General features: G+C 45.5%; 1 protein-coding gene across 3 annotated transcripts in view; it reads left to right on the forward strand.

Moving 5' to 3' along the window:
- ANKRD13A (ankyrin repeat domain 13A) overlaps window positions 1-12,741 on the forward strand; it is a 36,013-nt gene extending 23,272 nt beyond the window's left edge. Inside the window, exons 7-16 of one of the 3 annotated variants that reach the window (XR_014069956.1) lie at window positions 2,423-2,489; window positions 3,853-3,934; window positions 5,032-5,093; window positions 5,988-6,118; window positions 6,767-6,924; window positions 7,538-7,651; window positions 8,690-8,850; window positions 9,525-9,584; window positions 9,901-9,968; window positions 10,689-12,741. Coding sequence is in view for 2 of the 3 variants with exons in the window: in XM_081546150.1 (XP_081402276.1) it covers window positions 2,423-2,489; window positions 3,853-3,934; window positions 5,032-5,093; window positions 5,988-6,118; window positions 6,767-6,924; window positions 7,538-7,651; window positions 8,690-8,850; window positions 9,901-9,968; window positions 10,689-10,884 (1,039 nt within the window). In the remaining variant the exon portion in view is untranslated. The remainder of the gene's footprint in view (window positions 1-2,422; window positions 2,490-3,852; window positions 3,935-5,031; window positions 5,094-5,987; window positions 6,119-6,766; window positions 6,925-7,537; window positions 7,652-8,689; window positions 8,851-9,524; window positions 9,585-9,900; window positions 9,969-10,688) is intronic. The other 2 variants (XM_081546150.1, XM_081546151.1) reach the window with 2 other exon arrangements.
- The last annotated feature ends 2,664 nt before the right edge of the window (window positions 12,742-15,405 follow it).

A 15,405-nucleotide genomic window follows, 5' to 3' on the forward strand; every position in this document is an offset into this window, starting at 1 on the left:
TGACAATATACAGCCTTGACATACTCCTTTCCCGGTTTGGAACCAGTTTGTTTTTCCATGTCCAGTTCTAACTGTTGCTTCTTGACCTGCATACAGATTTCTCAGGAGGCAGGTCAGGTGGTCAGCTACTCCCATCTCTTTAAGAATTTTCCACAGTTTGTTATGATCCACATTGTCAGAGGCTTTGGCTTAGTCAATAAAGCAGAAGTAGGTGTTTATCTGGAACTTTCTTGCTTTTTCTGTGATCCAACAGATGTTGGCAATTTGATCTCTGGTTCCTCTGCCTTTTCTAAATCCAGCTTGAACATTTGGAAGTTCTCAGTTCACGTACTGTTGGAGCCTCGCTTGGAGAATTTTGAGCATTACTTTGCTAGCATGTGAGATGAGTGCAATTGTGCGGTAGTTTGAGCGTTCTTTGGCATTGCCTTTCTTTGGGATTGGAATGAAAACTGACCTTTTCCAGCCCTGAGGCCACTGCTGAGTTTTCCAAATTTGCTGGTATATTGAGGGCAGCACTTTGACAGCATCATCTTTTAGGATTTGAAATAGCTCAGCTGGAATTCCATCCCCTCCACTAGCTATGTTTGTAATGATACTTCCTAAGGCCCACTTGACTTTGCATTCCAAGATGTCTGGCTCTAGGTGAGTGATCACACCATTGTGATTATCTGGGTCATGAAGATCTTTTTTGTATAGTTCTTCTGTATATTCTTGCCACCTCTTAATATCTTCTGCTTCTGGTAGGTCTATACCATTTCTGTCCTTTATTGTGCCCATCTTTGCATAAAATGTTCCCTTGGTATCTTTAATTTTCTTGAAGAGATCTCTAGTCTTTCCCATTCTATTGTTTTCCTCTATTTCTTTGCATTGATCAATGAGGAAGGCTTTCTTATCTTTCCTTACTATTCTTTGGAACTCGGCATTCAGATAGGTGTATCTTTTCCTTTTCTCCTTTGCCTTTCACTTCTCTTCTTTTCTCAGCTATTTGTAAGGCTTCCTCAGACAACCATTTTGCCTTTTTGCATTTCTTTTTCTTCGGGATGATCTTGATCACTGCCTCCTGTACACTGTCACGAACCTCCATCCACAGTTCTTCAGGCACTCTATCAGATTTAATCCCTTGAATCTATTTGTCAGTTCTACTGTATAATTGTAAGGGATTTGATTTAGGTCATACCTGAATGATCTAGTGGTTTTCCCTACTTTATTCAATGTAAGTCTGAATTTTGCAATAAGGAGTTTCATGATCTGAGCCACAGTCAGCTCCTGGTCTTGTTTTTGCTGACTGATGTTGCACTAATGGCGGATAATGAATAGGAAAACTAAGGCTCTGGCCCCTCCTTTCTGTGATGGACTGTAATACACACCTAAAACTCCTTCTCCCCAGCTTGGACTAATTTCTTTGACCAGATCTCATCAGAAGAAAAGCAGACTGTTTGGAAACACAGGGCGCAGGTCACCGCCTCCCTGCCTCCTGTGTGTGCCCCACGTCACCCCAGGGTCGGGGCCAGAGGCAGGCCCAAGCGCAGTCGTCACAGCGGAGCTGGGATGTGGTATCCTAGACAAAGGGGCCATCTGGGCAGGGCTCCCCAGGCCATGGGAGCATTTCCCAGGGTGAGCTGCCTTGAAAACGATCCACAGCCTCTTGGCTGCTTTTGGTTCCTAAATGCGTTTTTTTCCAGGCGTATATTGAGTGCAGTAACGAGGGGTTCAGGCACTTAACCAAAGCTGCAGCTGCTGCTGAAGTGCTGGCTGCTTTAAAAGCAGCTCCAACGGAGCTGGACCCAAGGGCTAGGGTGAAAAACCGCTTGAGACATGGTTCCCCCCACTGCTGCACCAAACTGGACACAGAGCGTGCCTCCCAAGCCTTTTTGCTGGCGCTGACAGCTTCTGCAAGCAGCTCCCCACAGCCATGAGTTCCCGCCCCACCCGCTTTCTCCATCCCGAGGAGCAGGATGGCCTGTGCCTCATGGATCTAAGAATTCCTAGACTGAGATACGGCTGCTCAAGGGGCTGGAGCCGCCGACTCTGCCGGAGCCCACAGTCGGGATGACCCGGTAAAGGCTCCCCCACCTGGCGGCGAGCCCTAGGACGCTGGTCACTGCGCCACTCCTCCGAGACAGCTGTTCCACGAGTGTCACCACCTTTGTTGCCTCTGCCGGCAGCGTTTGTCACGAAGCCAAGAGGGGAGGCTTTCTCTGCCGAGGGGGCGAGGCAAATTGATGAATAGCTGAGGGGAGGGGGTGCGGGGGGCTGCTTGAGCCATCTGTCATTAACAACATCCTTCTGTGGACAGGGGGACCCTAATTTCCAAGTGTCTTCCGCTCACTTAAGCTGGGGGAAGAAAACCTTAAAGGCTGCAGGGATGAATCTGAATGGCATATTGTACATGTGGAAATTTGTGGTGTTCACTTTTTATCAGAACTAAATCCGGATTCTGGGGCTGGAGGACAGATAAAGCAGAAGTTGTTAATGGTTACGAAGCAAAGGTAAAAGGACACTCTTAAAATAAGATTTCATACGGCTCTTTAGCTTCTGTGTAAATGAGGGGTCTGTTCAGACTTTGTCATGCATCTGTGCTGAGGAGGTGCTCTGGGAAATAAGTTCTGTCTAGCGTGTCTCTTCCTTGGATTTGTATCTTATTTGACTCACGGAAGGTGAACTAGCACATCCCAAGGAGGTCTCTAGTTAGGCCAAAGAGAAACTGCTGTAGAGAAATGAGTCCCAGTACCAGTTGTCCTGGTGGGAGTGACAGTTTTTTTCTTTAAAAACAAAAGGAAAAGAAAGGACTAGACGTAACATGCTTGTTCATTTTTTTTTTTTTTAATCACCTGAATAGGTTTAAAAAATATATGTTGCAAGATAGCTTTTAGGAGTCTCCCAACATTCTTAAGTCAACCTCATTGTAAATCAGTAGGCTCCCAGCCCACTCACATGACGTCAGTGAATTTGGAACACAGCTGTCAGAGTGGAGACGAGTCACTGGAGTCATCTGGCATTTTGTCAACTGAGAAGCTGTCTCTTGGCCTCTCGCTGGGCCTGCAGTACAGCGGGGGTTGATGGCTCACGGCTACACTGCCAGGAGCAGCAGGGTCCTCTGGTGACCTCTGAGTGAGCAAGGAAGGCTTACATCACGCTCAGCGAGATGCACTTAGAAATAGTTCCTCCAGTGCTGCGAGTGTTCCCTGAATCTTTGAACATTGGGAATCCAGTGTTAGGCGTCATCAGTTAATTCTCTGTGAACCATAACGTTTGACTTTCCAGACCCCAGTATTCCTCAGTCAACCTTGAAAACAGAGCATTGACCCTGGCAGTTTAATAATTTGGGGTCAATAAACGGAATGCCTTTTAAACAGTGGCTTGCTGGTTTTCTTTAAATCTTACTGGTGTAGAGAACCTTGTGTTCTTTCCATTTTCCTTCTGCCCCAGCAGATGGCTGTCCAGGTCAGTCTTAGTATAAGATTACCAAAAATCAGTCCAAGGACACGACGCAGGTTCAGTTCCCCTAGGAGAAGTTCAGCTGGGAGGCCTACACTGCAGGCCCCTCTTTGAGAGGGTTTGGCAACACAAAGGGCAAGTAGGCAGGAGCAGCTTGTCCCTGTCATCTCCTCAGGGGTAATGAAAGATGTCAGGGATGCAGAATAACTACTGAGGCACTTCTAAGTTGGTAGCTGTTGTATTTTCTCTGAAGAGTCCTAATGAATGTTTAACCATTTCTCATTTTTATTTTGCTGGATTTTTTTTTTTTTGGCTTTGTTTTGTTTTGGCTTCAGCATTCTTGCTTTTGCTGTTGCTCATCTGTTGAATTTTGATTCCCCATGTCACTGTTTCCTTTTGCACACACCTCTCAAGGTTTACACGGTGAACAATGTGAGTGTGATCACCAAAATACGGACAGAACATCTAACTGAGGAAGAAAAAAAGAGATATAAAGGTAATCTCTTCCCTTCTACCCCCCACCCCATTTCTAGCCTAGAGCACACCCTCATCAGCTCTGTTGAACTCGGGGGTCAGTGTGATGGGGTCATGCCAGTCCGAATTTCCTCCTGATAAATTTCTCCCTAGTCTGACTCACTCCTGGCGGCACTTCCCTGTAGTTGGCATCAGCTGTGATTAAAGCCATTCACAAGGCCTTGCTGATGTTTTATGAAGAACAGTTGTTGAATTCAAGTCGAAAAAGTAGATAAAGATATTGAAGAGTATTTATCACTGAAGTGAGTTAGTGCAAAGCATCACAGTGGGTGGTCCAGACAGGACTTGGGCTCTGAACCAAAATGTGGCCAGCATGTGGCCGCCTTATCTCAGCTCACTGAGGCTGGTGGGGCCTTGTGAGGTTACCTGCCCACTCTGTGCCATGGTCATCTCAGCTACCAGACCTGCCTTAAGAGTCATTGCGAGGATGAGATGATTTGTTGCACGTTGGAGACCAGGGCCTGCAGCACATGGTAAGCTTGCAATCATTGTTAACTCCCTCCTCCACTACTGTTCCCTTTAGTCCAGTTTGACAGATGAGGAAGCTAAGGCCTCAGTCACACAAGAGGTGACCCACAAGGTGCAGTTGGAATCCAGATCTGGCTCATTCCTAACTCTAAACTCTTTTTAGTAGTTCTGATTGAATTCTTAAAACTCTGTTCATCGAGCTTAGAGACCTTAATAAAAGTGTCATAGAACTACTCAGTCACTCAACTGTATCTGACTGTCTGCAACCCCATGAACTGTAGCCCCACCAGGCTCCTCTGTCTGTGGTATTTCCCAGGCAAGAATACTGGAGTGGGTTGCCATTTCCTCCTGCAGGGGATCTTTCTGACCCAGGGATCGAACCCAGGTCTCCTGCATTGGCAGGCGGATTCTTTACCACTGAGCCACCTGGGAAGCCCCCAGAAAGAATGTTAGCTGATGGTTATTAGAGATGATTTTACTGGCGTGTTCATGGATGGATTTCCTAATGCATGATGGAGAAACATGAAGGTAGAACGGGAATCTTTTTCTATAATCATAAGTAAGGTCAAATAAACTTTCCCCCCTCTGTAGCTGACAGGAACCCACTGGAATCTCTGCTCGGGACTGTGGAACACCAGTTTGGTGCTCAAGGGGTAAGTCAAAGCGTGATTTCGAGCATGGTTTGACAGGAGATGACTTTTCTGTGCTTGTGGTGGCATTTCCTGTATCCTGAGCAGGCCACTGTATTTGAAAAGGCTTAAGAGCACTCCCCAGCTGGAATCTGAGATGTTCTTTTGGAAGAGAATAAGATGAGTAAGTCTTGGAAAATCAGAGATTTTTAGAGGCAGATAGTGAACATAGAAATCAGGTGCTTTCTCTCCTATTTGTTTTAAACTAGGACCTCTCTATAAAAATGGAACCAAAAAATAAAAAAGGATTCGGGACTTTATATTTTAATAGAGCACCTTGACAGACATTTTCTGACTCGGTCCTCACAATAACTGAAATTTGCTGCCGCGGATGTCACTGAGGGCCTGAAAAATGAAGTGACCTTTCCAGTGTCACAGGCTAGAGAAGGACAGAGCTGGAACCCGATCTTCAAATCTTCAGATCCCATGAACTGTAGCCCACCAGGCTCCTCCATCCATGGGATTTTCCAGGCAAGAATACTGGAGTGGGTTGCCATTTCCTTCTCCAGGGGCTCTTCCTGACCCAGGGATTGAATCCTGGGTTCAGTCTGAAGATATGCTTTCAGATATTTCTGTCTATATCTCTCTTCTTTTTCCTTTCTCTAATCAGGAGGTTAAAAAGGCAGAGGAGATTGGAGAAACGATTTCAAATGGAGAAATCCATTAGGCTTGGCCATGTAGTTTGGTAATAGGTTTGTAGATGTTCTGTGCAGTAACTTAATTAAAAAAAATAAGTTAATGACCAGAACTTCCTGCTCTGTAGCTGGTTAACACAGCCACCTCAGAGGCTGGGTGCCATAGACCTCCACTTGCCAGCAGCGTTGGCATTTCTGACTCCCCTGAGTTCTGGCTCGGCAGGACCTCACGACAGAGTGCGCCACGGCCCACAACCCCACAGCCATCACGCCTGACGAGTACTTCAACGGAGAGTTCGATCTGAAAGACAGGGACATCGGAAGGCCGAAGGAGCTGACGATTAGGACGCAAAAGTAAGAGGGACTCGGTGGTCATTTTCCACTTACAGATTCTTATTTGTTTGAGAAGTTGTGCTATTTCCCACGTCATGGTTTGGTCCTTCTTCCAGCCCCTCCCTTGAAAAATAGTTTCAAATTACTGGGATTTCCCTGGCAGTCCTTTGGTTAATAAGGCCCTTACCCTGCCACTTCAGGGGGCACAAGTTCCCCTGGTTGGGGAACTGAGATCCTGCCTTCCGAGTGACCCCCCCAAAAAAAATTAAAATTACTATATCTGATGAAAGGTGACAGTAAATTTCCTGTCTTATTATTAGCCCCTCTTGAAATAGAATATAGACTGGATATAAGAATTCCTTATTTGATTTTAACCACCGACAAGCCTCAGCTGATCAAATGAAATAGTCTCCCCCAGCTACCAATACTTTCTGCTTACTGTCGAAGGTTCGTGGTGCAGGTCGTCTTCCCCCAATTGCCCTGATTTCGGGGTGATGTGAGTTCTTTGTGGCTCTCATCCCTTCCCAGCTCTGACAAAGGGGATGTGAGATAACTGGGGAGACCGGGGCGTAGGGAAGCGGGCATTGTCTAGGCTACTGCAGAGGAGTCACACAGCCTCCCCATCTCGGGGAGCCAGCCTCAGTCGTCTCTTTTCACCCAATCCGGCAGGTTTAAAGCAACGCTGTGGATGTGTGAGGAGTTCCCGCTGTCCCTGGTGGAGCAGGTGGTCCCCATCATTGACCTGATGGCCCGCACCAGCGCACATTTTGCCCGACTGAGAGACTTCATCAAACTGGAATTTCCGCCCGGATTTCCCATCAAAATAGGTACCATTCAGTCAAGCAGAGGAGCACCCGACAGGGGACTTAACAGGAGAGGGCAGACTTGTCCTTGAGTTCAGTGTGATTTACAGAAGTGTCCTGGTTCTTAGTTCATTTTGCACATCAAAATTAGGAATTTCCCCCAGCCATCAGTGCTGTTTACAGATGATGCTGACAGATGAAAAAGGCATAAAAAGGGGACACATGCCTTGTTTTAAGATCAGACCTTACTGAAGTGAAACTTCAAATTAGACTTACTATTTGAAGAAGACAGTTGACACTAAGATCCTTTGATACATTAATATGTTTTAGGGCTTGAATTAGTGCGCATGATACCATGTATAATACATAATTGCTTGTGAAGAATTTACATTTTGGATAGTTGTATATTCATGACACTTGAATCCTGGCTCAATCACTTCCTGTGATCTAGAAGAAGTCGCTTAACCTCTCTGAATCTCAGTCTTCCTATCTGAATATTGGGAGAGCGTTGTTATGATTAAATGAAATCATACTTACAGAAAGTACTTAGCATGGTACCAGCAAAGTAAGTGCTCAGTAAACGGTGGCTGTTACTCTTCTGGATAAAGTTTATTTATAAAAGCTTTTATTTTGTTAGAAATTCCCTTGTTTCATGTCTTAAATGCACGGATTACATTTGGAAATGTTAATGGCTGTAGCACTGCTGAAGAAACTGTATCTCAACATGTGGAAGGGAGCCAGCCTGATTCAGGTAAAAAAGAAAAGTTGGATTTTGTGATTTAAAAAAAATTCATGCATTTAATTATTATACTGATTATTCAGTTTGACATTAGAGTATCTTATGAAGTTGATTTCTGTCCTGAATGAAAGAAAATTTTAGATTTAGTTTTGATTAAGTGAAACAAAAAATTTGTAGAAATGTATGAATATGACCCCACTTGAATTAAAAAGACAGCCTATTCTTAAAGAAACGAATTTACTGACGTGTGACATGTAATCACATCCTCCAATTTTAAATGTGACAGTTCATTGCATTTTGACAAATGTATACAAACCCATGTAACCATCACCACAGGCAAGATACAGAACATTTCCATCAACCCCCCAAATTTCCTCAGGCTCCTTTGCCATCAGTCCCATTCAGATGTTGGATGCTGTTGTAAATGGATTTGTTTCTTAGTTTTATTTTCCAGTTTACTCACTTATAATATACTGAAACTTAATTGGATTTTTTTCAGTTTCTTTTTTATTATGGTACAATAGTGTTCTGTGTCTTAGGCTAGTTGAAGGATATGCAGGCCTTTATTATGCAGGTTTTTATTATTATCACTTTTGAGTTTACAGGTGTCTTATATACTCTTTTATATGTTTACTATTTTTCATAATAATAAAGGAAAAGATAAAGACATTGGTGTGATTGTGTGTATATCTACACACACACACACATCACAATCCTCAGAGGACACACAAGTAAACACTGGTTACCTCTGGCGTTTGGAAATAGCAGACAGGGTGTAGGGAGACAGATCTTCACTTTTAATTTTGCAGTCTTGTATTTTTTTTTTTTTGGTGATTATGCATTATATTACTAAAAAAACAAGTCAAGGTACAAAGGAAAAAAACCAAAATCTGGTACTTTTCCCTGTCGAGGTTATTCTTCTTTGAAATCTTTCTCACCTAGCAGCAAATCTTGATATTAATCATTTTAATTTAAAAAATTTTTATAAAAGTTGAAGTGGAAATTTATTCTGCTAACTCGGGCACTGGACTGTCACCTTCTGTGTTGCAGCTTCCCCTCTCACAAACTTCGAGGTCGATCAGTCTGTGTTTGAAATCCCTGAGTCCTACCACGTTCAAGACAACGGCAGAAACGTGCATCTGCAGGATGAAGATTATGAGATAATGCAGTTTGCCATCCAGCAGAGCTTACTGGAGTCCAGCCGAAGCCAGGTACATGTATCAGAACCAATGGCAGGGCTGGGAAGGTTTTACCCTCCTGTTTGGCCTCAGTCTTTGGTTCTAAATGACAAGTTTGGCACATCTGTGGTATTTACCTAGATTATATTTTATGTCCCTGGTCTTTTATGAAAGCTTCTCATATAAGACTGCCCGCATAGCCCTAGTCAGCATCATTTATAGGATGTTCCCTGCCAGACTTGGTGGCTTCCTGCTCTACAAGGGTGGGGTCTGCTTCTGCCCTTTGGTGTGGTCCTGGGCTCCTGCTATCCAATGGTTTCCTTACATCATTCATCCAGCAGATGTTTGCACGGTGCCTGCTTTGTGCCAGGCTTGTGCCAGGTGCTGGGAGGTTCCATGGTGAAGCAGCCCCAGTGCCTGCCTTCGTAGAGCCACTAAGCTTTGAGAACGGTGTCCACTCCAGTGTCCTCCCAGCCGAGGTGTTTCACATTCTTGCTTTTTCTGGAGTCTCAGAGCTTGGGTAGCATGAGCCCTGCCTCCCATGGACCCATTCTTAGAGCCATCCTGTTTTCTGAGGCTGCTGGGCCAAGGGCCGGACCCCAGTGCCGGCATGTTCCCCTGAGAGGCTTCCCTCCCCTCACCCTCCCTGTCAATCCAGTGTGCTTTTCCTTTCCGCGTTCTAAGTAAGCTTATTTTCCCCCCAACAGCTACATCAACCTTGGCCATACATTTTGAAAAGAGGAGTAGCCAAAGATGACCACTAATGAGTTACGTATTCCGGTCTTGCTCTATCAGAATCACTTGCTTTGTTCATTTAAACTTTGCCTAAGGTTGAGTAGTTTTTAATAGATTGGTTTGATATCGAGTAAGAGAAACTGGTAGCTGTCAGTTAGGGTAGCGGACCCTACACTACGTGACGTTTGGGTGTTACTTTAGAGATAATCCCAGTCCCTGTTAGTTTTTCACCCAGCACCAATGATAATGGACTTGAAATATTGTTAATCTTGTTCTTGCTGCTTTCATTTTGTTGAACACTTTATTCCTTCTAAGGGGTATTCACATGCATCCGTTTGTCTTTCCTAGGAGCTTTCAGGACCAGCTTCTAATGGAGGGATCAGCCAGGCACATGCCTATGACGCCCAGTATGAGAGGTGATTGACATGACTCTTGACTAACCCGAGGTTGGTGCAGGTGCATAGGACACGCAGCAGCAGGCCTGGCGGGAGAGACTTGATAAAACGTTGGCTCTCCTGCTTCCTTTGTGGCAGTTCCTCATTGAATTAGCTCTAAGCTCGCAGTGGCTGAGCTTCCAGGAACTGGTGACAGAATTGCTGACCAGTTCCTCTATCAGTGTCATGGGCAGAAAGGCAGTCCGTAAATGTTTTCTGATCTTCTGTGAAGAATGTAATATCACAGAAGGGCTAAGTTGCCCTGAGTGGGAAGTTTATACAATTTCCCCCACTGGGGATCAAAGCCACGCCCTTGGCAATGAAAGCTCGGAGTCCTAACCAGCGGACCACCGGGAGTTGCCCGATTATCCGTTTGAGGAGGAGTTAAACTGGAAAGACTCATTTTATGGAACATCTTCCTATAGTCTTGGCACATATGAAAACCTGTTGACGAAGTTGGGATTTGCTTTAAAATAGATCCAAGTTCAATTCCTAGCCCTGCCCTTAGAGGCTGGGTGATCTCGGGCAGGTGTGTACCAGCACCCAGCACCTGCACCCCAGTTAGGTGAGATTGATGGCCTCATGCACACTGAGTGGCCAGGAAGCGCCTGGCACGGCGGGTACTGGGTCCCGGGCTAAGAAACATAGGTGCTGCTGGCCCGTGGGGGTGACTGTTTCTTCGCCTGTGTGGTTCTAACGCAGGGCCATCCAGGAGAGCCTTCTCAGCAGCTCCGAAGGCCTGGGCTCCGGCGCCTCCAGTGAGACCAGCCGCTTTGACAGCGACCTGCAGCTGGCCATGGAGCTCTCCGCCAAAGAGCTGGAGGAGCGCGAGCTCCGGCTGCGCCAGGAGGAGGCGGAGCTGCAGCAAGTCCTCCAGCTGTCACTCACCGAGAAATAGGCCCGCCTGCCTCCCGCCCCCGTCTGAGCTCCCGGCTGAGGGACTGCGCCTGCGCGGGACTGCCCCTCACACGTGTGCGGCAGAAGGCAGCTGTCCCCTGCTTTCTGCAGAGGTGCGAGACCAGGGCTCCTCCGGGCCCACCCGCCACGCTCCCCGGTGAAGGGGCTGGGGTCCCGCCACCCCCGCGCTCCAGGCATCGGGAGGAGAGCATCGTCACTTTCCATTAGCTCTGTTGGCTTGCAGGTCACGTTTTTTACTTACCAGCTTTATATATAAACCCAGTCCCTCCTCCCACTGCCCCTCCCCCAGGTTTGTAGATTAATTTTTATCAAGGAGTGATGATGAGTTCTTGCAGAGTTGGGTGCTTTTATAGAGGAGAGCAGCAGCCTTTGCAGAGCGTGGTGTATGAGGACCTAGGAGACACTTCTTTACAGTTCACCAAAGAAATGGATCACCTGTGCCGATCTGCTCTTTAATTTTTACCTTTGTACAGGGTTTCTAGGGCACCCTTGCTGTTCCTAAGCCACCCCCACCTTATTCCACCCCTCCGGCCCCAGCTGAAGAGGAGATAAGTACAGGATCTATTTTAGATTTAGGGTTAACTATTTGCATCAAATTAAGATACACAGATGACAACAGATGTTGCCTTAGCCTTAAAAATTACTGATAGTTTCAAACCACCTCACTCTCCTTCTCGTGGAGGAGGGGTCTGATTTGAATTTGTAAAGGCAGTTCCTTTGAGAGCAGGGTCCTCCAGGCTAAACCCAAGGCAGCTAATCCTGACCCTGAAGGAGCAGCCAGGACAGCCTGAGGCTTGTTCTCGAAGTGGGCAGGCTGGCCAAAGGATCACCAAAGCAGGGCTGTATTCCACGCCTTCTGTGGTGAGGGGTCTCCACCCAGAGGCCTGGGAAGGCCCCACCACGTGCCCTGGGCACACTGGAGAGGAAGGGGTGGGCTTGAAATGAGCAAGGGAGCTACAGACAGAATGCAGTGGCTCTGTACTCAGAAGGGAAAATGGTGAATCCACGTTGCTTTTTAGAGTTCAAATCTACATCTTTCTGGATAAATATATTTTTTAACAGAATCTTTTTATTATTTTTAAAAGAGATAAAAACGACTGCTCCCATCCGTAGCAATACAAGGTTATACATTTTAACCAGATTTTCTCAGGCCCTTTTTGGGATACCTTTAGTAGTTAACTATTTTGTCTAACCCTCCTGTAAATAACCATTGCACAACATAAGAGGACCCTGGGGAATGTGGCCAAGGGCACCGTCACTCCAGCCCGGCCCATGGATTCATTCCCACAGGCTGCACTGAAGTCACCCAGGTAACAACATGCTCCTCTGTTCTGCGTCCGTCTCCTACCTGTTGTGCTGCTTTGGGGATGGGAAGGGAAACTGAAACCCCCGTTGCAGTAAACGGCCGAGTGTACAGTCAGCCGTTGCCAGCGAAACGTGCCCGGTCACAAAGAACTGGGCTTTTGATTCCATGTGACCATCTGCCTTTCTCGTCATGGTCTGACCAAAATTCCTTCTCCGCACACGAGGCCAGTATATGCAGCATCACATCTGTCTCAGACACACAGCCTGGCGTTTTGTTTACTTAGCCTTTACCTCCAGCAAAGACACGTCTTGGGAAGGGCTGCCTTTAGGCCATGTGTTTACTCACCGAGGTGAACAGAGGTAATTTCTGTGTTTGCATTCCATTGTTCTGCTTCCCCACGTCTTTGACTTTCTCCCAGGAAGTCAGTTAAAAAGGGACTGAGCCTGTGTCACCATCACAGCGTTTTCCATATCTGTGTTCACTCTCAAAATACAAATAAAGACAGCTTCCTTAGAGGGTGCTTGTACAACACTCTGAATGCTTTCGAGTCTTTTTTTTTCCCCTCTCCACATTTTTCTAGTCCCCTCCTGTTGTGTGTGTTATTGGAACATTAGAACGCCTCCCAATCCTCAGTTGTGTGTGACTAAGGTTTCCTCACAAACGCATATGACATCAAAGAAGACGAGTTGAACTATGGCAACTTCAAGTGGCTGCGGGGCCCTGAATGATGGAGTTGGCCTTCCCAGGTGGTGCTAGAGGTAAAGAAACCCTCTGCCAAAGCCATGACTGATGGAGTTTAAAGGCCAAGCTAGACCCATGTCCAGATCTCTGTTCGTTTCCAAGGCAAACCATGCAATATCACAGTAATCCAAGTCTATCCCCTGATCAGTAATGCTGAAGAAGCTGAAGTTGAATGGTTCTATGAAAACCTACAAGACCGTCTAGAACTAACACCCAAAAAAGATGTCCTTTTCATTATAGGGGACAGGACTGCAAAAGTACAGAGTCAAGAAATACCTGGAGTAACAGGCAAATTTGGCCTTAAGAGTACAGAATGAAGCAGGGCAAAGGCTAATAGAGTTCTGCCAAGAGAACGCACTGGTCATAGCAAACACTGGATTCCAACAACACAAGAGAAGACTCTACACGTGGACATCACCAGATGGTCAATACCAAAATCAAATTGATTATATTCTTTGCAGCCAAAGATGGAGCACCTCTATACAGTCAGCAAAAACAAGACCGGGAGCTGACTGTGGCTCAGATCATGAACTCCTTATTGCAAAATTCAGATTTAAATTGAAGAAAGTAGGGAGAACCACTAGATCATTCAGGTATAACCTAAATCAAATCCATTACGATTATGTAGTGGAAGTGACAAATAGATTCAAGGGATTAAATCTGATAGAGTGCCTGAAGAACTGTGGATGGAGGTTCGTGACAGCGTACAGGAGGCAGTGATCAAGATCATCCCAAAGAAAAAGAAATGCAAAAAGGCAAAATGGTTGTCTGAGGAAGCCTTACAAATAGCTGAGAAAAGAAGAGAAGTGAAAGGCAAAGGAGAAAAGGAAAGATATACCTATTTGAATGCAGAGTTCCAAAGAATAGCAAGGAGAGGTAAGAAAGCCTTCCTCAGTGATCAATGCAAAGAAACAGAGGAAAACAACAGAATGGGAAAGACTAGAGAGCTCGTCAAGAAAATTAGAGACACCAAGGGAACATTTCATGCACAGATGTGCACAATAAAGGACAGAAATGATATGGACCTGACAGAAGCAGAAGATATTAAGAAGAGGTGGCAAGAATACACAGAAGAACTGTACAAAAAAGATCTTCACGACCCAGATAATCACAATGGTGTGATCACTCACCTAGAGCCAGACATTCTGGAATGCGAGGTCAAGTGGGCTTTAGGAAGCATCACTACGAACATAGCTAGTGGAGGGGATGGAATTCCAGTTGAGCTATTTCAAATCCTAAAAGATGATGCTGTCAAAGTGCTGCACTCAATATGCCAGCAAATTTGGAAAACTCAGCAGTGGCCACAGGACTGGAAAAGGTCAGCTTTCATTCCAATCCCAAAGAAAGGCAATGCCAAAGAATGCTCAAACCGCTGCACAACTGCACTCATCCCTCACGCTAGCCAAGTAATGCTCTAAATTCTCCAAGCCAGGCTTCAACAGCACATGAACCATGAACTTCCAGATGTTCAAACTCGATTTAGAAAAAGCAGAGGAACGAGAGATCCAATTGCCAACATCTGTTGGATCATTGAAAAAGCGAGAGTTCCGGAAAAACATCTACTTCTGCATTATTGACTACGCCAAAGCCTTTGACTGTGTGGATCACAACAAACTGTGGAAAATTCTGAAAGAGATGGGAATACCAGACCACCTTACCTGCCTCCTTAGAAATCTGTATGCAGGTCAAGAAGCAAAAGTTAGAACTGGACATGGAACAACAGACTGGTTCCAAATCAGGAAAGGAGTACATCAAGACTATATTGTCACCCTGCTTATTTAACTTATATACAGAGTACATCATGAGAAACGCTGGCTGGAGGAAGCACAAGCTGGAATCAAGATTGCCGGGAGAAATATCAATAACCTCAGATGTGCAGATGACACCACCCTTATGGGAGAAAGTGAAGAAGAACTAAAGAGCCTCTTAATGAAAGTAAAAGAGGAGAGTGAAAAAGTTGGCTTAAAGCTCAACATTCAGAAAAATAAGATCATGGCATCTGGTCCCATCACTTCATAGATGGGAAACAATGGAAACAGTGGCAGACTTTCTTTTCTTGGGCTCCAAAATCACTGCAGATGGTGACTGCAGCCATGAAATTAACAGACACTTGCTCCTTGGAAGAAAAGTTATGACCAACCTAGACAGCATATTAAAAAGCAGAGACATTACTTTGCCAACAAAGGTCCGTCTAGTCAAAGCTATGGTTTTTCCAGTAGTCATGTATGGATGTGAGAGTTGGACTATAAAGAAAGCTGAGCGTCGAAGAATTGATGCTTTTGAACTGTGGTGTTGGAGAAGACTCTTGACAGTCCCTTGGACTGCAAGGAGAGCCAACCAGTCCATCCTAAAGGAAATCAGTCCTGAATATTCATTGGAAGAACTGATGCTGAAGCTGTAACTCCAATACTTTGGCCACCTGATGCGAAGAACTGACTCACTGGAAAAGACCCT

This window comes from Giraffa tippelskirchi, chromosome 11 (genome assembly GCF_054371585.1).
Source record: "Giraffa tippelskirchi isolate mGirTip1 chromosome 11, T2T-mGirTip1v1.2.pri, whole genome shotgun sequence".
Classification (NCBI taxonomy): domain Eukaryota; kingdom Metazoa; phylum Chordata; class Mammalia; order Artiodactyla; family Giraffidae; genus Giraffa; species Giraffa tippelskirchi.